Consider the following 25184-nt stretch of genomic DNA (forward strand, 5'->3'; position numbering starts at 1 on the left):
CTTAATAAAGAAATTACAAAATAGACTTGTCCTCACATGTGGACTAGAGGACAAACAACATAAGGGATACCTTGGTTTATCCCATTTAATAAATACAACCAAGGAAAGATTACCAATTCTAACACCCCCCTTTAATCTTTACTTGGGGAACTTACATCAAAGGGTATTAAACCCAAATTTTTACAATGAAATTCTAAATAGCAGCAATCTTGATCTTCAATGATGCAAAAGGTCTCTTGTGAGTGTATGTAGATCTTCGTAGAGCCAAGAGAGAAGTGGATAGGTCATTAAAGTACACCAAATCTTGTATGTGCTGGATGGATTACCTGAAAAACATAGACATAAGAAACAAGACAACTATCCACAAGAAGTATTTCATCTTATATGCATATTAGAAATCCTTTGAATAAGGATAATAAAACTCTCATAGAGAAACAATGAGGAAAATACAATTATGTTACCACAAAGCAATGGAGATAACCTGATATAAAAAATGAAGTATATGCTCAAAATATTATCAAAAAAGTTTGATCAGAATTCTCATGAACGAGATATTATACTAATGTACTAATGACCACAGACAAGGCCAACTAATGATACGTGCATCAACATTGCATCAATCACATGGATATAGACAGTCCACTTAATGAATCATCCCACTGCAAGTTAATGGGTGATCAATCCATAACATGCATGACTCATGATCTAAGCAATAAAGTATGCAGATCATTATCACATTAATATATAAAAATAAAGTAAAAAGAGAGACATGTTGATCAAATTAGTATTATCATGATTTGTTAGGATACTCAAACAAATGGATTATGAGGGTGTAACAACATATTGCCTTCAAATTGGAATCCATCATGGACAAGCAACTTCATTGCCACAAAAAATCATCATGGGTCAAAATAACTTTCTCAAATAGAGTCTCCAATATTGGAGTGCTCCAAGATGTGGTAGCCTCGTCACCTATACACTCAAAAATGAGCAAGGTGTAGGAAGTCATACCATGACTAAATCAAAACTAGGAGCATACACCAAGGAGATAAAGAGATGGAAATGGGAAATCCCCATAAAATATCATCCTCGCATTGAGGAACAAAATGGAACAACATGGAGAGAAACTCCATAAATATCAACCTTTAAAAGTAGAGCATATAGAATCAAATGGAGGGAAACTCCATATAAATATTAATATTTCAAAGTGGAATCAATAGAACCAAATGGAGGGAAACTCCATATAAAATGAGTGCACACCAATATAGGATGAAGGTATACTCCATGGGCCAGATAAGGAAACTATGTATCAGTTATATTGAGGGGACCTACATAGTTATCCTTGAAAAAATTGGCTCCCTATGCAACTCAAAACAAATATCATATAAATCATGCATATCAATGGTATAACACCATAAAGTGCCAACATGGACATAGAATGATCAAAATATCACAATAAAGTCGAAGGCAAATGTGTAAGATAACTCATAATCCAATCAAAATGAATTAAACTTTATTTTCAAAATGCAGAGATCCAAGGATGATCAAAATAAACAAAATATGTTTATCAGGTATAAAACTCCATTGAAGGTAAACATGAGTACTTAATTCATTTTGTGAAGGTATAAATCAAATTCTGAATTATTATAGTCATAAAATTATATATTTCTCTGGGTATATATGTGTGCACCCATATATACTTAAATAAATATATGATAAGTCACAATATTGAAAGGATCCTTAAAATATATATATATATATATATATATATATATATATATATATATCAAGTAGAATGAACATTTTGAATAAAGACAAAATCTTCTTAAATAGTACTTTTAGATAACAGAATCTAATCACAATTATTAGGAATGATTGCCAAAATAGAGTGCTTTTTTGTAAAAAAAATTGAATTTTCAGAATGATAAAAGCTGAAAAAACATCTTACATGAACAGATAACGTGGTTAATTAGCAACAACCTTTTTTTTTTTTTTTTTTAGTAATGATTTCTCTTAATCATGTAATGCTACAAATGGAAGACTTAGAATAATATTCTAAAAATAATAATCAAGAGTTATAAAAAGTTGTCAGAGAATATCTTAGAATAGATGTTGTAATAGGTGAATAATGATGCAGACCTGCAAGAAAACGTTAGAAGAATAATAATCCTGCAACATGCAGAACCGTTACTAAGGAATCTGCAAATATCCCTTTAATGAAAACTATTTTTAAAAATCTATGAATTCTATACCAAGTTATAAATGAATTTTATAACTTGTAATGTAATAATTTATAAAAAATGAATTAGTCTAAAGTAAATAATCAAACTTATAAATTAAACTTACAATAGAGTTCTAAATGTTATCAAAGGCCAAGTCTAGAGATTATAAATTAGTTTTATAACCTACACTATGACCATTTGAAACTGATAAATAATTTAATAAAAGAAAACAAAGATTAATACTGCAACTTGATTAATAAAGTAACTGCTCAAGATTTATTAAGAAAACCTTTCTTAGAGTAATGATAAACTTAAAAAAAGGCTATTTTAAACCTTACATGCACATAAAAACTATATTAAAGAACAATTATTAAAAATTAAACTTGAAACTTTAAATAAAAAAAAGAGTATGACCTCAAATATAGAAAGCAGGCCGCAAGTTGAATTTTGTTTCAATTTTAAAAGACTTGGGCTTGATGGGTTTTGGTATGGCGTTTGAATTTTGTTTCAATTTTAAGAAGAGAGAGTGGCGCAAGACTATGGGTGAATTGAACTTCTCGGGCGTTCTTGACACAAGAAGCCTGTCTGAGAAAAGAATCCCGCCTCTTTGCTTCAATTGTTTGCGTTCCGCGATGATCTCTTGCATGAGAAAACTTCTACGGCTTATAACAATCTTTACCTTGATTCTCTCTGCTGCCATCTCGTTTTCGACCTTCATTATCTTAATTCTCTTAATTTCTCGCATTCGACATTTCCACAATGGCAGAGCCTCATCTGCGTCTCATCTGCCTCAGCTTTTGCCTCTCATCATTAAATTAGGATAATGAACGGCAAAAGTCATAGAAATTGGGGAGGAGAAAAGCACAGAGAAAAACGACTCGAATAGCATGGTACAGCAATGTTTTTGCATGCGGTAAAGAGCATTGCTTGGCAACGAGAGTTTTGCAAACAAACCTTATGAGATGATTACATAAATACTGCAGAGGGTTAAAGCAACCACAATGTAAAAGAGATCACACCTCTTTATTATTTTCTATTTGCAGTTAAACGCCATCGGAGAAGTTACACATTGAATAGAAGATAAAGGTTTATATGAGTAGGTTGGAAATGGCAAAAAAGCTTGACAGATAGCAAAAGAAAATGCAAGGAGCAGATCTGAACGGAGAGACCAGAAGCCCAAAAACAAATTCATGAAAATCTTCTATTACTTATCACAAAATATTATAGATGCATTGTAACTCCACAGGATCGAATCCACCAAAAAAAATTGCAGACCAAGTAAAAAAACTTAAATTTGATCCTAAAACAAGAAGGTGAAATGAAAAAATGCACAATGAAGGAAATCAATAGAGTAAATAGCTTTTAGTTTGCCAAAAAAGGAAATAAATCAAGAGATTAAAGGAAAGTTTCTAAAACAAAAGAGGAGAACATAATAAAGAAATTTCTAAAAAAAAGTAAAAAAAACTAATATATAAGATAAGTTCATATTAGAAATTGTTCATAATTTCTAAAAGAACTAAAATAAGTTAAATATATGAAGGGACAACAATAATATATATATATAAAAACTGAAATAGGTATGACATATAAATTAAGATTGTATATAATAAGATTTTAAAATAATAAAAATTTACATAAGTTCTTAAAAAAAATATAGATATTAAATATTAAAAATAGATGAAAGTAAATAATAATTTTTTCAAAATAATAATATGAATAGAAATAAATTTAATCAATTATAATGTAAATCCTAATTATTATTATTTAAATGTTGCCTCCAATTAAATGTTAGGAAAATAATAATGTATATAAATATAAAATGTTTAACAATAAAAAATTAATAAATACTATTAAACTAAAATTAATAAATGCTACTTGTTAAAAAACAAGAGCAAGATTTTTTTAATTAAATTTTTAATAGAGATACCTAGATGCAGATTATTCAATAAGACGTGTTTCTAATGAATGACAACCATAATCACATAAACTCAAAACAAGGATTAGTAGGCTCTGATACCATGTTAGAAATAATAACATCGAAATGAACTAAAATAAAAGAATTAACAATTAATCCAAGAGAGTTTGTGAAAATAGTTACCATAAACTTGGTTCCAACAAGAGAGTGAAAGAATGAACAATCACCAATGAATCAACAAGAGGAGACAAAGATTTGAAAGGGGAAAGCAAAGAAAACCCCTTGTGAATAATATGAATGAGGCAAATGCCTAAAGAATGAAAGAAGGAGAGAGAAGAGAGAAAATGGAGCCACTGGCTCATTACAAGAACTACATAGTGATTGTGCGTTGTGAATGAGAGAGAAGCATCTCTTATAAAGAGATGAGAAGAGGAGTTATTTGTAACTCCCAAGTGAATGATTGCCACATTCATAAGTGTGTGCATAACAAGTGTCATAATCTTCTTAAGGAGGAATAACTATTTTCCTTAATAAAGGAATTACAAAATAGACTTGTCCTCACATGTGGACTAGAGGACAAACAACATAAGGGATACCTTGGTTTATCCCATTTAATAAATACAACCAAGGAAAGATTACCAATTCTAACAGGGGTTATGGCTGGAACCCTTTCGGCCAGAAGTGTTTCGGCCGTAACCTTGCATGCCACGTTGACGGGGAAACTTGCCACGTATGTACGGCCACAACATGTTCGGCCGTAACCATTACGGCCGGAATAGTTTCGGCCGTAACCCCTCCAAATATCACAAATGGTGACATAGGTTTGTGCTTTCACCCCCTATCTACAACAATCACTTTGAAACCATCTACATCTTGTGTCTGGAATCTAAGGTTCTCGATGTGCTACAAGCACCTCATCCAGGAAATTATGTGTAGCTACCGATCACGGCCCACCTAATACTCCTCAAATGTGGAGGGTCTCAATTCTTCTAAAGCGATGGAGTTGGGCAAGTGCTCTTGTACTCCCCTCTTCTCTTTTCAAACACTTCTTTTTTCATCCTAATCAGATTGCTATTTTGGTTTTTCTTCTTCTGATTCTTCAGCTGAATAGTATCCTATTTGGTTCACCTTCCCTTTAGTTGTACACTTATGTTTAGGGGCCCAAGGTACTTTGCATTTGAAGCATAACTTTTTCTTTCTCAGGTCATTTAGTGCCTCCCTATGAAGTCTTGTAATTTATTTATTTAGCTGATTGGAGCTCTTTGAGAATGGTGGCTTAAATGCCTTGATCTACCCCTTTATTGCCTCCATGAGTCCCTCATTGAACAAGACTACTAATCTCCTCTCTATAATCCCAAAAACCATAATTGAAAAACCTTTGAATTTCTTTTATGTGAGCATCCATCGAACCATCTGTTTCAATTGTGCCAACTCCCTGAAGTGTAACTCAAGATCCCTTTATCAAATCTTTCAATGTCATCATATGTAGTGATAGGTCTATCACCCAAGGTTATAAGGCCATGGTACCACCACTCATGTGCAACACCATCCAAGTGTAGAGTGACCAACTTTATGACTCATCCTCAGCCATAGGTAGTTTATTAACTCAACTTCCTTTTATCAAATCTTTCAATGTCATCATATGTAGTGATAGGTCTATCACCCAAGGTGATAAGGTCATGTTACCACCACTCATGTGCAACACCATCCAAGTGTAGAGTAACCAACTTTATTGACTCAGCCATAGGTGTAATGTTCCCAAATTAGAGTTTGTTTGTTTTTATTTACAACAATTCCAACAATAACTAGTGTTACACAAGGATACATCCCCGCCTGTGGATCCCTATGTTTTGGGGATGGGGACATCCTTGGGATAAGGGGACCTTGTGCCCATCTTCCCTCATTGCCGCTTAATCTCCATTGGAACGCGGGGATGCCCAAGAGTCCCTTGAGTGTTTGAGGGATGCCTAGGAGTCCCTTGAATGTATTGGGGACATTTGGAATTCTCCTATCCTTCGACATTTACGAAGTGTATTTTTATTAAATTTCATTTCTTATATATATATAAATAATTTTAAGAAAATCAGAAATATATGTATATTTTTGGCTGATTGAAGATCATTTGTCGATCATTTGCAGCCCTAAGGCATTTAAATGATAAGCTGATTGAAGGACATTTTGTACTTATTTTTATATTTACTGTTGTAATCATCTTTATGATAATACTATCTTTTATTATTCATTTTGACAATTTCATTTGCCAAATTGAACTTTTATTTAGTATTTTAATTTCTAATTAGTAATTTGATGTTCAATGTTCAAGTATTTAGTATTTGGCATTTGCAATTCTACTATATTACTTCTTAGTAGTCTTATACATCTTTTCATAAGTAACAATTTAAGTACTATATGCATTTTAAGTCTTAATTGTTTTTTTATTCTTTAATATTTTGATTGTATTATTATTGTTTATTATTAAATCCTATTTCAAAGAGGGAACATTTCAGTCCGCCCATCCCAAAATTGCTTGTCCTCAAGCTATGCCAATTTTATCCAAATCTTTCAATGTCAGTAGCTTCTTTCATTGGGAGAACATAAGAAGATTGTATTAGAAGAGATTTTTGACAGTGTTTTTGCTAATTTTGCTTTCACTCACAATATCAACTTCTCTTCTAATTCTCCAATGATCCCCTAATTTGTTCTTTTGGCTAACCTTTCTTGTTTTTCTCTTCACATATTGTGATTCTTTGCGCACTCATAACATGTGAGACCTTCCACTTGACTACATGAGCACTTAGATTGGATCCCACACTAATTGCAATTTTAAATAAATCCCCATCTTCTATTTATTGTTTGAGCATTGTAACATCTTTCACTAGAGGAGATACTTCATCATATTTAAGTTGATTATTTATTTCATGGAATTTGAACTAATGGCCATTTCAAATAGTTTGCTGTTATAAGAAATTACAAAATTAAAAATAAAATAAAATGCAATCCTAAAATATGTATAAACTAATAAAATTTTAAAGCAAACACCAGAAAACATTTTGACACTTGTTTTTCCTTTTCAACTCAAAAAGTTTTCTTTAAAAAATGGAAGAATTGATTAAACTATTTACATTAGATCAATAGAAGTCCTTTGTGCAATATGCTAGATTAGTCCCCCTAGCACTAGCGTTCTCCTCTAAAAAAATACAAGCAAATTTCCAAAACGTAAAAATGGCAAAACAATAATTAATTTGCATGAAACAGATTTGTTTTGTCAAACAACAAACGTAACAGGTGCATTTAAGGTTATTTGAATGTTCAAATGTTTTAAAATTACTTTCTTGTTTGTTTTGTTTTCAACATTAAAAAACTGATCGTTTTAACTTTTAACTTTGTCTAAAAAGAACATTAATTACTTTGAAGTAAATATTCTTTTTCATTGGATTCAAAGGTGAACTCTGATGCATATTTTACTTGTTTTGCTGTTTAAACATGTTAACAGTATATCTAATTAATTATTTGTGCGTATTTTTTGCTAATTAAAAATAAAATACGAGATAATAAGTTTTTCCAACTAAACTTATATATTTTTCATCATTTTCTCAATTGGTGGAGTTTTGTTGAGTCTCTATTAGGCAAAAAATGACTTATTTTATTTTATCCCCTATTTTATTTGTTTTTTCTTAGTCTTTAGTTTTTTCCCCCCTTACCTCCTCCCTGCCTCTATTTATACTCCTAAGTCTGCAGTTATCTCACTTTTGTTTCTTCTCTATCTATTGCTTCATCCTAATGATGGATCATGTAGTATGATCCGAAAAGATGAAAAAAATCATACACAGTTTAATCCAGAAAGGTAATTATATAACTAATCGACTCTGGAAATTAAAGGAGTCTTAAAAAATGACTTGCCAAGTTTATGTCAGGTTTGACTAGTAGGCTGACAATCCCTTTTTTATCATCTGTTTATATGTTAAAACTTAACTACCATTGTCAAGGGCAGAAATAATGTGATAGTTATAAGTGCCAGAATTTCGTCCACAAAATGATGTACTTGAATCAAATTCTCCACCAAACTGATCTTTTTTCTTTTCTTATTTTTGTGCTTGAATTCTTTTTAATGACTTTTTCTTGGCTGGCCATCCCTGAGACAGTTGGGTGATGTCTAATCATATCCTAGCCACCTCCTACCTTTTCCTTGAAGTTTCTGAAACGTTTTCCTTTCCCTCCCCATGTCACTGAAATAATAAATTTTAGGGGATGTGACCCCATGGAACATAAATTTATTCCCAAATGACTGGAAGCTTAATTTGTCTTAACAGATTTGTGGCTGTTAAATAAATAACATTGGCTAGACACATTTATTGTGTATTGATCCTGAAAGAAAAGTATGCTTTTTGAATTTCAATCTATTCCAGGATGGATCAGCCCCTGCATCCCTCCTTTCTAAAAGTGCCTTTCAGAAGGCCATCTTTCACCAAGATGAGAACAAAGAGAAGCTCGAGGATTTCAAAGCAACCATTCAACAAGATGATGTCCATGTAGAGACTTTCAACATGCAAGGTTAGTTTTATTTTTTTCTCCTAACTTTTATATTTCTTCAGTGACATTTAAAATTTGGATTTAAATAGATCTAGAGACATTTCAAATCATAGGGTAATGTTGATGTTTATATGTTCTCTGGACCTAGATTACCAGATTATTGTTATTTTATATTATTGTGGCAGCTGTATCTGACAACATTGTGTTGAGATTGTGCAGATTCTGTCCTTGTCCGCTTCACACTTTGCTGTCCAAAAATGGGAAGTGGAAAAATTGTAAGTTGTGTTGTATATAGCATATGCTATGCTGGTCGGGTTTTCATCGTGTTCTAATTAGATTTCACCAAAATATTAAAGCATGTGCATACTAGGTAAATTATTCATTTTTAGGGGCCTGTAAGTTAAGGATTTGATTGTATTTTAAAACTGAATTTTGAGTGCTGCAGGCATTCTTGACCGGGAGTGCATCAGCATTAGGAAACTGGAATTTTAAGGAGTCTGTTCGACTCTCATTTTGTGCAGATACTTACTGGCAGGCTGATTGCATAATTAGAAAGGATGAATTTCCAATAAGATATCCTTTGATTAGTACTAGTTCTTTTTTCTTATTTTGAAGAAAGTGTTGGTATATAAAATTATAATCATTTTTGTTGTCACCATTGAATATACCTTAAGCAGAGAAATATGTTTTTGATTCGGTGCATATCATTTTTTATATGGCATTTTCAAAACATGATTGATGAGAGACTATTGCCTATTGTTTAAGTATCTGTTGGCAGTTTTAAATCTGAAAATTTCCTGGCAATAGAGTTGTTGAGCTATTTTGCTATACATATCACATCATATGATTGGTGCTGCTTTTGTATTGTTCAATTCTTCACCTAAATGTTTTTCTTAATTATGAGGTGTGCACATATAAGTATTTTGTCCAGGACAAAAGCTCAAAGATTGTTCCTGAAATTGGTGCTGATAGAGAGCTTAGCTGGGATTCTACTCCAAGGAAATCTGCTACAATGATTTTTCTATCAGATGGAAGCTTCAGGGTAAGGTTTTTAGAACTTCTTTGGAACAATTGGTTTTCCGTTAATACTTAAAATCCATTTGGAAGAGAATTATGTAAATTTACTGGAGACAACGTTTCAATTATCATTGCAGGAAATGCCATGGCGTGGTGCTGGAGTTGCAATTCCAGTTTTTGCACTTAGAACAAATGATGGCATAGGAGTAGGCGAATTTCTGGACCTAAAACTGCTTGTTGACCTGTCAGTCAAGACTGGCTTTCACTTGATTCAGCTGCTTCCTGTAAATGATACTTCTGTTCATGGGATGTGGTGGGATTCTTATCCATACAGGTACAATGGCTTGGAAATAATATTTAGGGTTATGTTGAGTTATACGGTAATATGTTTTCATTAGAATTCTATGCTACTAAAATCATTGCTCAGACTTTGCTGCTAAATCAGACAATGACATGATGACTACTAGAAAACAAAATTTTAATACAAAAATTTGATTATCTTTTTTGGCACTTTGTATGGGTTCTGACTTGGTGGTGCTTGCAGCTCTCTTTCTGTATTTGCCTTGCACCCTTTGTATTTGAGGTTGCAAGCACTGTCACAAAAAATACCAAAAGACATTAAGGTGAATGTTCACATGACTTGCTACTGAAACTCCTGATTATTCTGAAATTCCTTTGCATGAACAACCCTTGGCATGCAATTGCTTATTGTATTATTAATTATAGAAATAACATGCACTTTCTCATGTTTGCAGCAAGAGATTGAGAAAGCTAGAGAGTGCCTTGACTTGAAGGTTGGTTTAGCTAATAGTGTTGCCTTGCTGGGACATCACTGTTGTTGCAGATTTTTAATATTTGATTTCTGGGGCAATTCTGTATCATTGTAACCTGTATTTTTTCAATGAATATCCACAGGATGTAGATTATGATGGTACAATGGCTGCTAAATTAGCAATTGCCAAAAAGGTTTTCTATTTAGAGAAGGATGAAGTGCTTAGTTCAGATGCTTTCCAGAAGTTTTTCCAGGAAAATGAGGTGAATAAATGAAGGAACGAGTTCAAAATATGTTGATTAATGATAAGCAAGTTGTGTAAAAATAAAGCATGTCTATTTGTAATGGTGTTTAATCTTTTGGTCTTATAAAACCTATTAATATAAACATATTATGGAGTATCTACCTTGAATTATCTCAATAATGTAAAGCCCTCACTCTCCTATGGTTGAGCATTCTACTTGAAGAGATTTGGTGGGCCTTTCATATATATTTATTTACTGTGGCGAATGTAACTTGTTTTTCATCTGATTATAGGTGGCATTACAAATATGAATTTAGAGGGACTATTTATGATATTATTTTTTTCAAGATAATGTTGGTCGCTTAAACTTTTCATTATTGTACTCAATTCATTGTTTTCAATTCTTTGGCTGAATGAACAGGCCTGGCTGAAACCATATGCTGCTTTTTGTTTTCTTCGAGATTTTTTTGAGACATCAGATCATAGTCAATGGGGACGCTTCTCTAAATTTTCAAAAGAAAAGGTGATTTATTTGCATTGAATACAAAGTATTTCAATATTAACTCAGTTTACAGATGGTTCTCTTCTAGTTTTTTCTAATCAAGACTATTGTTTGCTTTTTTGTGTTTCAAAATTATTTCATTTGAGGCTATAACTTTTGGATGGTACATAAAAGGTGTTAAACAGTTTCTTCAGAGTTGTAAGACTATCTTGTCTTTGTTCATGATCTCTTTGCAGTGATTACGGGTATAGTATAAATGGAAGACAGAAGTACTGTACTTATGAACTTGCATGTTAATAAATAATATAGAGTTAATATGCTTTCTGCAATGATATGTATTGATGCTGGTGAGGCTTGTAGTCAGCATACAATGACTATTATATTTTCTTAATATTATTGTATCTGACTATGTATTAGTTGTTTGTTTATTTTGGGTAGTTATGCGAGTTGGTTGCTACACAGTTTTGTTCTAGTGACAAACTTGTAGTCCTTGGAATGGCCTTAACATTGTCAAGGAAAGTAGTCTAATCCTTGGTTGACCATTTTTGGTGTACTTCTGTAATAACTTAATATGCTGATAAAAACTCAATTTTACTCCTTTGTCTGGTATGCATTGTTATTTCTTACTTCTTTAAGTATAAATTTTATCAGAGGAATAGTAAACAAGGCTGACATCCTGTGCCATATACTAATGGGTGTCTAATCTTCCTTTGGAACACACTACTGTATTATAATATAATTCTCTTTTATGAATACAACATCTGAAAGACAACTCTGCAGCACACCCTTCAATAAGTATTATATATGGTATAACAAGAATTTATAGTTTTGCTCTCATAACTCTACGATTATGCCCCTCAAAATTAATTAAATATTGCTTAATGATTTATTTTATCTTCAGAATCATGAGGCCCAATAAGATCTGTCCGTATGATTCTCAAGATGGGTATTTTTATTGGCTAAGATTATCTGTAACTGAATTGTTACGAGTTTTTGGTAAAAATATCCATTCAATGCCATGATGAAAAGTATAATATGGTTATCAAATGACTTTCTAGGCATATGGGTCTCTTCCATTGATATCTGTTCACAAGAAGGAAAGGGTCTTAAAGCCTATATTTGGAGTTTTTGTTATTGATGTTGGTCTTTTGGAAATTAGTTGATATGGATTGGACACAATCTGATCAACCATTCTGTTATTGACCTTTCTCAAGTTTTGGAAGCCTGCTCTGCTTCAGCATAGCTTTGTTTTCTTGCTTCTACCCAATAAACAATGGCTAAATTTTTTCAAATAAAAGTCACTGAAATGAGAAGTAAGCAATCAAGATCTTTACTCTTTACCCTAGAATGCCTTAAAGAAGCCATCCTTTATTGTAAATGCACTCTCAGGAAACTTATAACTATTATGTGCTAAGTCTAATACTCCATGTTTTTTCTTATTGGTGTTCTTCTCTGGCATCATTCTCCATGTGTAGTGATTTGTGGGATTCACATCTCTATATGATGTAAGAGCTTCCCAGGTGTAAGAGCAATGTTGCATTACCCAAAAATATTATTTGGTTTGTCTTGTCAACAAGGGATATCTCAATGCAGAGTTGCTATTTGTAAGTGTACTATTTTTAGTAAGTTGGGCATTTGAGTTCTGAATGTTCTGATTTCTTTCCTAAAGGTTCACTTTGGATATGTTAGCCTGTCAATAAAGTTTCATTGTAAAGACCAAATCTAGTTTTGAAGGTATTGAAAAAATTCGTTATTGTCAGCAGGGTACAAAAACTTTGAACTCAGTTTTGAAGGCTTTAGAGGCTCTGAAAATTGGTCAAACTTTGATTTGTTGAGTCTCATGCTATAGATCAGTTTGCGCCATTTCCAAAATGGGGTCATAATGGCCAATCAGGGCCAACTGGCTTTCAATTATGGTCTCTAGAAGTTGCGCTACCTGAAATAGAGAAAAATGAAATTCTTTCAAAATTTCTTTTGAGTTCCAAATATGTTTGGGGCCCATTCTAATGTGATAAAATATGAATAATAATATCTTAGGTTTGGTCGACCTTAAGGTTTGGGGTTAAAATTTCTAGCACCTTATTGGGCGGTTAAAAAATGTCTATATAAAGAAGGTGACTAGGGCTGTCTAGGACAGTTTGGCAGATGTAGACAATGGTTTTGGCTTGCAAAATATTGCAAGGAAAACACCGATGTGGCTTTGCATGTCATATTTTTGAATATTGTAATTCCATTTTATTGGAGATAATAAGAATCCAATCTCTGTTCTGTTGTGTGTGTGTGTGTGTTGATAAGGGGAGTATCCATCATCACTATACTATTTGATTCCCATAATCTTATTTTAGTTTTATCACCTTATGAGTATATAGCATAGATGTCGTTTAAGCAAACCATAAACTTAGTTCTTTAGCAATATTCAAGAATGCATTCCTTGTTTACATGCTCTTTAACAGCATGTATCACTAGTGTATCAAGAAACATAGATATCTCAAATATGTTAAAAATGCTGAGAGAGATTACTTGAGTTAGTCAATATACTTAATAGTATTTTACTTCAGTTGGTTTTTAGTAAACCTCTTAAGTTCTAAGCCGTACCCACAGTTGTGAAAGAATTATCTTTCTTGTCTTCTGTTGTTTTCTTGTGTGCTAACAATATAACTTCTCAAACTAAGTCTTTTTATGCGCTCAATTGTCTCACTTTCTTTGCATGTACAGTCATGCTTCATTTCAAAGTGTCTCTAGTTCTGTTGTACAGGTATACCATATCGTCCCGTCTTCTTTCCTGTACAACTCTTTGAAGCTAACCCTCAAATGATAGTCTCTTCTTTTATTGTTTCTAACCTTTATTGTGAAAATGCAATCTAGGTTGTATCATTATTTATATTTTCTGCAATGTACACCGTAGTTATTGTTTTAAATTCTATGATGATTTCTTAACAGAATTTATTTGTGGACTTGACGACCTTTCATGCAAATGATTTATTGTGTGAAGATTGTTTCTGGATAAAAGCTTGATAACCTCAAAAAATATATTATGCATGTTATCCAGTAACCATCTTCCAGTATTCTTCTGGCTGGGGAAGCTTGAAATCTAAATAAATTGATTTGCATTACAGTTGGAAAAGTTGGTATCAAAGGAGAGTGACCATTATAACAAGATTGCTTTTCATTTTTATCTCCAGTTCCACTTGCACTTGCAGGTTAGTCCCAATTTCTGAATTTTTTTAACCATCTACAAAATTTAGTTGCAATGGAACAGGATGCAAATATTTCATTGCTGTTGTGGTGTGTGTTCTTTCTGCTATTATCATGACATCTACCTTGGCTGTTGCAGCTTTCAGAAGCTGCAGAGTATGCTAGAAGGAAACATGTAGTTTTGAAAGGAGATCTTCCTATTGGAGTGGACCGGAATAGTGTGGATACATGGGTTTACCCAAATCTGTTTAGAATGAACACATCAACAGGTGCACCACCAGACTATTTTGATAAGAATGGACAGAACTGGGGCTTTCCAACTTACAACTGGGAGGAAATGTCAAAGGATAATTATGCTTGGTGGCAGTCACGGCTAACACAGGTTGCATGTTTTTTCGTGTTTTAATATAAAGAAACATAAAGAATGTCATAATGATCGTGATCATGATCTATGTAGTGATTTTCTTTTAATTCTATCTGGAAATATATACCTTGCATTTAAATTGTTGCTGAACATGTCTTCTTGCAGATGGGGAAATATTTCACAGCATACAGAATAGATCATATTCTGGGGTTTTTCAGGATTTGGGAACTTCCCGAACATGCAGTAACTGGACTTATGGGGAAGTTCCGCCCTTCAATTCCTCTTAGTCAGGTATCTCCAGTTGTATTGGCATAAATCTATCCTTTGAAAAATAACCTTTTCTTCAGGATAAGGTCTCTTGAAGTGATAATTTCAGATGCAGCATGTGAATCTGAAATAAAAACTACTTTTGGGGAAGTAGATATTAGTTTCTATAGGCACAACTACACTTGAAGTATTTTCATTTTTGCAGCATAGAAGGATTTCATTTGAATATTATTTTCAGAAATTTTTATCTTTGAATGTACTAATTTACTTTCCAATATGATTTTCATTGTTTGATTTTTTCTTTTGAAACTTGTTATTTTTTAGCCTGTTAGCATTTCCTGCTACATGTTTAAGGAAAATAGGACATTTCAAATGAGATCACATTTAAATTTTTTAACATTGAGGTAGCTTCCATTTATATATCACATAAATTTGCGCTCTCATGTATCCATTTCTATATCACATAAATTTGCGCTCTCATGTATCCATTTCTATGGCTGTGCAGGAGGAGCTCGAAAAGGAGGGTATTTGGGATCTCTATAGGCTGAGTCAACCTTATATAGTAGATCATATACTGCAGGTATGCATTGAGGTTAAAAAATTTATTTGGTTTTTGCGTAATGGATGGTCACCAAAAGACCAGTGTTTACTACATAGACTGTTGAATGTTTTGTACGAACTTCTCTATTTATTGCAAAGTTGAATTCTATTCTGGTCCAAAGCTTTATGGTTGAGGGATTTCTTGTTGGTGCTATTGTTTTACAATTAGATTATAGGTTTTTTAGTTACAAATTCATTGTGTTTGTTAAATGCAACTATCCAGGATAAATTTGGAAGCACTTGGGCAGATGTTGCTTCAAAATACCTTAACAAAAATCAATATCAACGCTATGAGGTGAGATGACATAATAATTTTCAATTGTGGTTAATGAATTTGAAGATTTGATAATTTATTATGAATAGTATGTGATTGTAGGAAAGAGACAATACAAGCATTTTGGAAAAATTCAAAACATCTAATCTTGTTGTAAGAGTTGCACCTGAATATTCATGTGTAGACTTGTAGAAAGAAAGTGGATTCTGAATTCCACAAATGCATCAATAATTGTTCAACTAAAGTGACTGCTAGTTCTCTTTAAACTTACTATTTAAAATGTTGTCTTAATCATTTGGAAGCTATTTCCTTTTGCTTTTTGATTGACTGTCTTCTTGTAACCTTTTTCACCTAACCCCTTGTTCATTCTTGGGCTGGCTTCTTCGTAAAGGATGCCTTCTTTATCATTTGTATATTTATTTCTTTATCAATGTGAAAACTGAAATGTTGTATCTCAGGTTCTTAAATTCTGGAAACTACAGATAGGCTTGCAATCAAATAGCATTCATAAGGCAATTGTTTGCTGATTCCTTTTTACCCTGTGAATGTCAGTTGTTTCTGCTGTTAATTTTATAATGTAATTTACTATGGCGACCATCTCCTTACTTATAGGTCTCTTTTCTCTATAGGTGCCTTTTATCATTATTGCTAAAATGGTGAATAAAGTAAATGGAAGGGAAAAGTTGCCAAATTGATAAAATGGTTCAAAATAAAATTTTGCACAATTCAGAACGAAAGCAAAAAATTGGATATGAGCACAAAATTGTTCAAAATAAACCACACCTGGACTGACAATGGGCTGCCCAAAGAGGGGCCATTAGCTCAGTTTGTAGAGCACTTTACCAACAGGTGGAAGTGACCCAGGTTTGAGTCTTAGCTGGTCCATATGGGCTGTAGTTCAACATGGGGTGTTAAAGCCAAGCTAAGAGCCCCAAGCACATACATTGTGGTTTAAGCGGGCTGGGGTGTTGGAAATAAGCCACACAAACAAATGCTGATGGTTATTTCCCTTTCAAATGTTTCATGCTTGTGTCTACTTCTGACGCCAAAAATAATATAAGTTTGCGGCTCCAACTTGAGCTTAAATCTCAATTTTATATTAGAATAAAACTTCCCTTCAATATGCCTTGACGAGTTGTGAACATGGTTGCAACCTTTTAGAATATCCTTAATATTTTTTAAATTAATTTTATTGAATTTAATATTTTGTAATTATACTATATTATATTGTTAATAATTATTATATTAATAAATAATAGAATACATTATTTTATATATTGTTCATAATATGTTATTATGATATTGCTAATTATTACTATATTAATATTTTAATTTGCTTATTAATTTAATTTTAATATTTATTATTAAATCCTATTCTTGAAATGAGGACATCCAACTTGTTGTCAATGGTAGGTGTAGTAAGCAAGGAACGAATAAATATGTTATCATTGGCTATGTGGTTAATAATTATGTTTTGTATTGATGTGTCTAAGCTCCTAATTGGTTGTTATTTGTCAATTGGTTGTTGCTGACAATTGGTATTTTCAACTAACATCAATCTACTATATATTTTTATTTGTTATTCATAATTTGGGACCACTCTTATGATATCTTGTACTCATTGCATATATAAAAAATTATAATAAAGCTTTATCTTTCTGAATATGTTGCAACTTAATTAATTTACTGCATTATTATAATTTTGAATTCTTGTGTTCTTAGTAAACTTGTTAAAGTAGAAATGGTGAGTAAACATTTTGTGCCATTACCGATTTGAACTTTGGCATAATATAACTCATTGATGAGAATTATAGCTCATGGACAAGAATCATGGCAATTTAATGAGACAACTTCTTGACAAACCAATACAAGCCAACCAAGAACGAGAGGATCAATTGACACAAGATGATAAATCTTTGGGATATCTTGTAAAGAGAGTTGTTGGGAGGAAATTGTCACCACTGAGGTACCTTAGGGTGATATCTTGGGCAACCTCAACATTAATGAAGGGGTTGATAGCTAGTTGCAAAGATTGTCAAGTCTTACCACAAAACACTTCATCATACTTCAAGGCCTTAAAGTAGAATGATCAAGATTAGCAAAGGCAACAAATATTGGAATGGTAAGAGGAAAGGAACCAATGGCAAGAAGAAAAATGCGATAATAGTAGGAGACATACTCCTAAAAATAAATGCTCGTATAGCCAAAGAAAGATTAGACACAAATTTGAAGTGGTCACGAAGTGATTGAGGTCTCAATGAGAATATCTCTTTGATTGAGAGAGCAAAGTGAATGGTGAAGGCAATTGAGAAGAATTAATGAAGAATCTGAAAGCACAAGTTTGCCAAGAAGAAAGAGGTGAAGCAACAACCAGAGTTGTAAGTATGGAGAAGGGCATAGATTCAATGAAGAACATACACAACATACAAAAAGAAAGTGGGAGGAAATTGATAGACATTTAGTGCTCTTGATGTACGCCAAGGCTTTGCTATTGTGAAGCAATAACTAGAGTTGTAGGTATGGAGAAGGGCATTAGATTCAATGAAGAACATACACAATATACACAAAGCAAGTGGGAGGAAATTGCTAGACACCTAGCACTCTTGATGAAGTACACCAATATTTTGCTAACTGGGCAAACAATCTATGTATATAGTCAACATTAGATGAGGACAATGAAGAAAGAAACTCCATACTAATTTGAGATATTTGAGGGTAATGTACAGCACATCGAGGGGCTATTCATCTTGGAGGAATCAAACCAAATATTCATTGAGGAATGGAGTGCAAGAACAAGGTTGAAGATATATGTAGTGCACCAAGAGATACTAAAGGGGATTTGTAGAAGACTCGCATGTGGCCGAGAGTGCAAGATAGGCTCTAGAATGTAGACATCAAGATAGTCTACCTAGGTACAACACTCAAGGACAAAATTAGGTAAGGAAAATGTTGACTTGGTGAGTGTGAATGAGGAAAGATATAAACTCTCAAAGTTTATAGGGAATGGGTTTGAAAATCTTCTACCTAGGTACAACTCTCGAGGACAAAATTAGATAAGGAATATGTTGACTTCCTTGGTGAGTGCGAATGTGGAAAGATATAAACTCTTCTCTTTTCTCAGAGTTTATAGGGAATGGGTTTGAGAATCTTGTGAGAAATTGCAACATGTGCAAAACCATTTGGATAGCGAGTGACCAAGAAGTCAGGCTATTGGTTGTGAGCATTTCTAGTGATGCTAGAGGGTTATCCATATGTTGGTTCACAAAGCTAGAAGAAGAATCTATGGCATGGGGATGTGCTTAAGATGTTCAAGGAAGAGTTCAAACTATTGAGAGATGACAATGAGATTAAACAATTAAACAATTAATTTTTGTTATAACGATCTTTCAAGTATCTTGTTTCTTCCCATAGGCCTCTAGAACTACAGTGGCTATCTCCATAGCCAAATCTTGCACAATTTCATCCTTGTCATTTCTTTTCTAATAGCAGGTTTCTTTACAACTCATGATCTAGTTTTGTTGCATCCTTGTCAAAGTAAACTTTTGGTGGTGTCGCCCATGTTGTAAGGTGAGATCACGGTCATCTTAAATTTCTATAATTCTGCTTGACGTTTGGAGAAATCAGTAGATATGGTTTCAATTTTTTCTGGAAATTTTAAAAACAGGGTTTAGAAAAAAATGTTTGCAGAGTATTGTTTCTAATTTGTTTTCTATGGGAAACCACTCGAACACATGTTCTGTCTTGTTGGCATTGCCATCATGTTTCCCATACCTTGTGGTACATATATACCACTTGCTATCCCTGGCCATCCCCAAAATCTGCAATAATATTACCATCCTGGAAACTCAGGTGAAACATAGATTGCAAGCATAGTGTTTTATCTCTGGGTGCTCAAGTTTCTTCTCATAAGAAGACATTTTAACCACATGGTAGTGAAATCTAAATTCAACAACTCATAATATCTGAAAGGCACTCATAAATATCATACATTCTTGTGATCCTAGCAGCAGCCAGAAATACACCAACAATGATGCTGCAAATCCCATTCACATGGTCTAGAATAGAATTTGGTTGAATTTGAAATCATGGTGACAGCCAGCCATCTTCCACGGAATGTGGGAATGCAAAAACATCCTTAATGATCGACAGTAACACACAAGTTCATCCAGAGGTCTTTAATAACTTGCAATCGACTGTTTGAGTGGCATTTGGGCATTTGGGAAAAAATCTGTAGTGGCACCATACAACATTGGGTACACTATTATGTTTTTACATTACTCAGCATCAATTGATGGAAGGAAAACAGTCACCTCTGGGAATGCCACTGTATTATCTTCTGAAAAGGTTTTCTGCCCTTTGTAGTATGTACAATTGAATTATGCATACATATTTAGATTAGTATTAAGCTTATAAAAAGGGCATCTAGTAAGACAGACTGCCATACATCTCTTAAGTTGTGCACCATGTACAGAAAATCTTGATTGATACAGGTTTCTCTCAAAGCTCTGCTACATTTCCTGTGCGTCACATGGTGAATGCTATTTTTCATTTATATAGTCTTTTTTATCTTTTCTTCTGCATATAACATATCTAGGCTCTATTAATTAGAGTATTGTACCTGGATATCTCATGGGATTCAAAATCATAGAGACTCGTTGTGTGTAGTTGTTAAATGGTATAAGAAATGTGTCCTCAAACAAAGGACATGCTTTGTATTCATAGTTTCCTCCAACACAATATCAAGAAACCTTAAAGTGCTGAATTAGACAATTGAATCCCTTGTAAGCGGATTTCATTTTTCAATATCAAGCTTTCTAGTGTAATTGTTTACAAAAGTGTGCTAACTGGTGCTTCTGTGTTGGTTTTCAGCTGGTTTATCTTTTATCATTTGTATGATCAAATTGGAGGAGCCCTTTGGGAGAATGTTATGTTGTTGGTTTCTATTATAGTTCTTATAACCATTGTTTGTGTTGTAACTTATTAGGAAGACCTACACAAATTTGTTAAGATTTGTTTTGTTGCAGTTTAAGGAACAGTATAATACAGAAAAGAAGATCCTCGCTGAATTGAAGGCAAACGAAGGGACAACAGAAGGGTTGGAGAAAGTTGAACAAATAAGGAAAGGCCTGTTTCACCTACTATATGTAAGTTATTTTATAACATCCCTTATTGCATAACACATGCGAAATAAATGGCGATAGAGTACAGAAAAGATAAATAAGAATGTACAATTGGAAAGTTCAAACGATTATTGATTTTAGGTCCAATTATTTTCAAATTTTAGCATCTTGTCACTGTCACTCCATTTTATCGACATTATTTGTCTTTCTAGATTGGCACTTCTACTCATTAGTTTGTTGTCATGTTTACATGCACAAAGTCATTTTCTGTTTGCATACTACATGCTATATGTATGTGTATGTAAGCCATTTTTTGTACAACCCTCCATTAATGTTCACATTTCTGTATGTTTCAAAAATTCAGGAGATAGTACTGATTACAGATCTAGAAGATCCAAGGAAATTCTACCCTCGATTCAATCTTGAGGAAACCACCAGTTTCATGGAATTAGATGATCACAGGTATTTTGTAGCTTGTGGCTTTCAATCTAAAATTGAAGTTACTTTAATGATGCCGCAGCTCCCTATTATGTTTCTCCATGGCATTTTCTTCCCAAGCAGATAAATTGACATATTTCTTGATTTGGAATAATATTTATTATTAGATACAATTTGAAATTTACTCATCACTTGAATTTTGTCTAAGTTAGGGACTGAAAATCCTTCCTTCCTGTTTCAGTAAAAATGTTTTGAAAAGATTGTATTATGACTACTATTTTCATCGGCAAGAGAAGCTTTGGCGACAAAATGCATTGAAAACCCTTCCTGCTCTATTAAATTCATCTGACATGCTGGCATGTGGAGAAGATCTTGGGTTGATTCCAGCTTGTGTACATCCTGTAGGTCATCATGATTTAGCATATTGTGTTTTGCGCCTTTAGAGAATAGTAGTACTATCTTTGACGTATTTATCCTGCTTTTTAAGTCTAGAATCAATCCATTTATTATGCTTCTTGTCCAGGTTATGCAAGAATTGGGGTTGATTGGCTTACGCATTCAACGAATGCCTAGTGAACCTGATCTGGAGTTTGGTATCCCTGCAAACTATCCTTATATGACAGTAAGAAATTGGCTATATGAATATCAAACCACACTTAAGGATGCTGAATTGTCAATCATGCTTGTTGAGAAAATTTGAAATGGGGGTGTGTTTTTCTTACAAAAATGTTGATATTCTGCAATATAATGCATTAGGTGTGTGCGCCATCATGTCATGATTGTTCTACATTACGTGCTTGGTGGGAAGAAGATGAAGGAAGACGCATTCGGTTCTTTAGGAACGTGCTAGGATATAGTGAAGCACCACCTGCTAAGTGTAATCCTAAAGTAGCACTTGCAATAATCCAGCAGCATGTTGAAGCTCCCTCTATATGGGCAATTTTTCCACTACAGGTAAAACTAAAACTTTTTCATATTTATGGCATAAGAACAAATTAATTGTTTCATTTATGAATTATTTCTCTCCTTGTTGTTAGATGGGGTTGGATTGCATCTGTAGCTTTCTCCTGACATTCAATACTTCCATGTAAGTGTACTGTAAATAATCTTCTTTTTCAGGATATTCTAGCATTGAAGGAAGAATACACCAAACGACCTACAGCAGAGGAGACAATTAATGACCCAACAAATCCTAAACATTACTGGCGATTTCGTAAGTATAATGTTCAATATTCGTGAGGTTTCTTTTTTACCTTTGTATTATCTGTCCTGCCCTACCCTGCCTGGTGAGGATGTATCTTTTAGAGGAAAAAGTAATGTTTAGTTGAGTCCAATATAGGAATACCCAGTTACAGAAGATTGACTGTTATTATTTAACAACTATTCTGAGAAGATGGAAATGGGAAGATGCTAGTCAGGAAATCTAGGGAAAGTGGGATTTGGTAGTTGGACAAGTCTAGACCGTGCATGAAAGTGACCCTTTTCCTTAGCCTTGGCAACATTAGCCAGCATTTGAATCAACTTCTGGATACAAATTACAAGTTTACAACTCTTATAGGCTAGTAGATATATGTCCTACATAGAATTATGTTCATATTATTAGACATTTTCATACTGCAAGAATCGGTTATATCCAGAAGATTGGTTGGCCGTTGTACTGTCCATGCCAAAGGAAGATTAAAGATTACATTCAGCTGCAGGCATCTTTGCAGAACTGGTTTATCTGTATTTCATTATATTGAGAAGATATGTCCTATGCATTCTCTTTGCTAATGACATACATGTTTCAGATTTGATAACATTGTTTGTGCCTTGGTATCTGACTTTTATTGATAAGCTTAGATGATGAGGGAAGAAGCTTTTTCCCTTGAATTTGTTGAATTAATAGCTAAGCTTTTTGTTTGAGGAGCTAGAATTTGTCGATGTCCTTAAGGAAGCTTACTTGTGGTCTAATTCTTTGTAGGTGTCCATGTCAATTTGGAGACACTCCAGGCAGATGAAAATTTTCAAAAAATTATTAAAGACCTCATCAAGAGTGGTGGAAGATCATACCCAACAGAAAAAATATGCGATTTCCAAAGTAACCTAGATGAAATTGTTAACTCAAAAGGGGTGGCCGATTCAATGGAAAATACACATGCAAATGGTCATGCATGCTTGAATTTTACGGCTGGTCAAAAAACCCACCAAGTTTATGACAAGGAGGGAATCATTTTTTGAATAAAATCATGAAGGCATTTATATTGTCAACCTGTCAATCTGAATCAGCTTATCGTCTCAATAACATAAACATTACTTGAGCATGGTTATTTGCAATGTAAGCTCATTATGAACACATATGCATTCAGAAGTACATGTACATGAGAGGTTACCACATGTGGCAATGCTGACAGAGAAAAGCAGTTCCAGTAGGTGGTCTTGGACATGCTTTTTCTTCAATAACCAACAGTTCAAATCTTCAAAATGGTTCTGCTGATCTTCACCTTTTCAAAATTTTCAGTTCCTTTCACTTGGGGAGAGTTGATGGTACCTACCATTATTAAAGCTATGTTCACAAAAAATGGTACGTATTCTGATAGAAAATAAGTTTGTTGAGATCATGCCATGGCGATCCTGGATCATCAATTTCAATTACAGTGGCTGAGTTCATTGTGAACTGGACAACAAATAAATTCATGTGTAGTGCACTACACATCAAATCACAATGCTTAATAAATATGTTATTTACCCTATGGTGTTCAACTCGGGTATGCAGTTATCTGTGCCTGAGCAGTTTTTTTCTACCAAAATGCTAGGAAGAGATATATGCTTGACTGTTTAACGAGCATATACTGGACACCAAAATTTAAGCTAAGTGCAATTGTAAGGCTTGATAAATATGTTATATTAACGTATCTTGCAGGACTCCTGAATATGGTTGCTTGTGCCTGGTGGCTGTTTTATTCTACTAGAATGATAGGAACAGATACATGGTTAATTGTTTTACGAGTATTGAATTTTCATGCACAAACAGGGCTTTTTTACTTTAACCGTCAGGAACAGGAATATTAAATTTGAGATGGTCAAAAGTGATTTAAAAGGAAGTTTTATTAGTAAAGCTTTAAACAGAATATAAATTTCTGTGCATAAATTTCTCGTGACACATTCAATTTCAGACTGTTCTTAAGTGGAAAAAAGGTAGGTTCTTTTTAATTTCAATAACAATTAACCATTTGTAATTGGTTGCTTTATATGCTTAAACAAAGATTTTTTTTTGAAATGATTTGTGATTATCAGATAAAAAAGAGGCAGGTTGCATCAAACTTTTAAACCATGCCTAAAGCTAGAGTGGTTTAAATACATGCAATTTCTGGATTCAACTGTGTAAGCTTTCATTAGTATCAACATTTTGTGCAACACTTCAGGATCCATCATCAGGATAGTAGAGAGCTAGAGCATAAATGAATGAATTGCAGACCCAGACAAGATGAAAAGAGTGGGAGAGAGGAGGGCAATTTGAATTCAATTTGAGGTAGAGAAAGAAATCAAGCATGCATTGAAAAATCAAATTCAGCAAATTGGAATTCTTGCATTGCACAATCTCTGCATTAGAATAATCTTTGTTTTAGTGGCAGAAGTTAAAATGTTTTTGTTCAAGAGTTCATCACAAAATATTTGCTAGCATGAAAAAAATGCCTTTCAGGGCCAAAAGACTGATGTAGGAGCACCCTAGGTGTAAGAGCAA

General features: G+C 33.4%; 1 protein-coding gene across 1 annotated transcript in view; it reads left to right on the forward strand.

Moving 5' to 3' along the window:
- Window positions 1-24362, forward strand: part of DPE2 (disproportionating enzyme 2) — a 42127-nt gene extending 17765 nt beyond the window's left edge. The window contains exons 2-22 of the mRNA XM_089807427.1: window positions 8544-8688; window positions 8887-8942; window positions 9113-9240; window positions 9580-9709; window positions 9822-10018; window positions 10229-10307; window positions 10440-10478; window positions 10600-10719; window positions 11122-11223; window positions 14319-14402; window positions 14537-14779; window positions 14927-15052; window positions 15534-15608; window positions 15852-15923; window positions 20927-21046; window positions 21387-21484; window positions 21702-21861; window positions 21984-22082; window positions 22217-22414; window positions 22580-22673; window positions 23424-24362. Coding sequence (XP_089663553.1) covers window positions 8544-8688; window positions 8887-8942; window positions 9113-9240; window positions 9580-9709; window positions 9822-10018; window positions 10229-10307; window positions 10440-10478; window positions 10600-10719; window positions 11122-11223; window positions 14319-14402; window positions 14537-14779; window positions 14927-15052; window positions 15534-15608; window positions 15852-15923; window positions 20927-21046; window positions 21387-21484; window positions 21702-21861; window positions 21984-22082; window positions 22217-22414; window positions 22580-22673; window positions 23424-23680 — 2622 coding nt within the window. The 3' untranslated portion in view covers window positions 23681-24362. The remainder of the gene's footprint in view (window positions 1-8543; window positions 8689-8886; window positions 8943-9112; window positions 9241-9579; window positions 9710-9821; window positions 10019-10228; window positions 10308-10439; window positions 10479-10599; window positions 10720-11121; window positions 11224-14318; window positions 14403-14536; window positions 14780-14926; window positions 15053-15533; window positions 15609-15851; window positions 15924-20926; window positions 21047-21386; window positions 21485-21701; window positions 21862-21983; window positions 22083-22216; window positions 22415-22579; window positions 22674-23423) is intronic.
- Window positions 24363-25184: the final 822 nt, after the last annotated feature.

This window comes from Cupressus sempervirens, chromosome 10, assembly GCF_028749045.1.
Source record: "Cupressus sempervirens isolate cs-2001-9-10 chromosome 10, ASM2874904v1, whole genome shotgun sequence".
Classification (NCBI taxonomy): domain Eukaryota; kingdom Viridiplantae; phylum Streptophyta; class Pinopsida; order Cupressales; family Cupressaceae; genus Cupressus; species Cupressus sempervirens.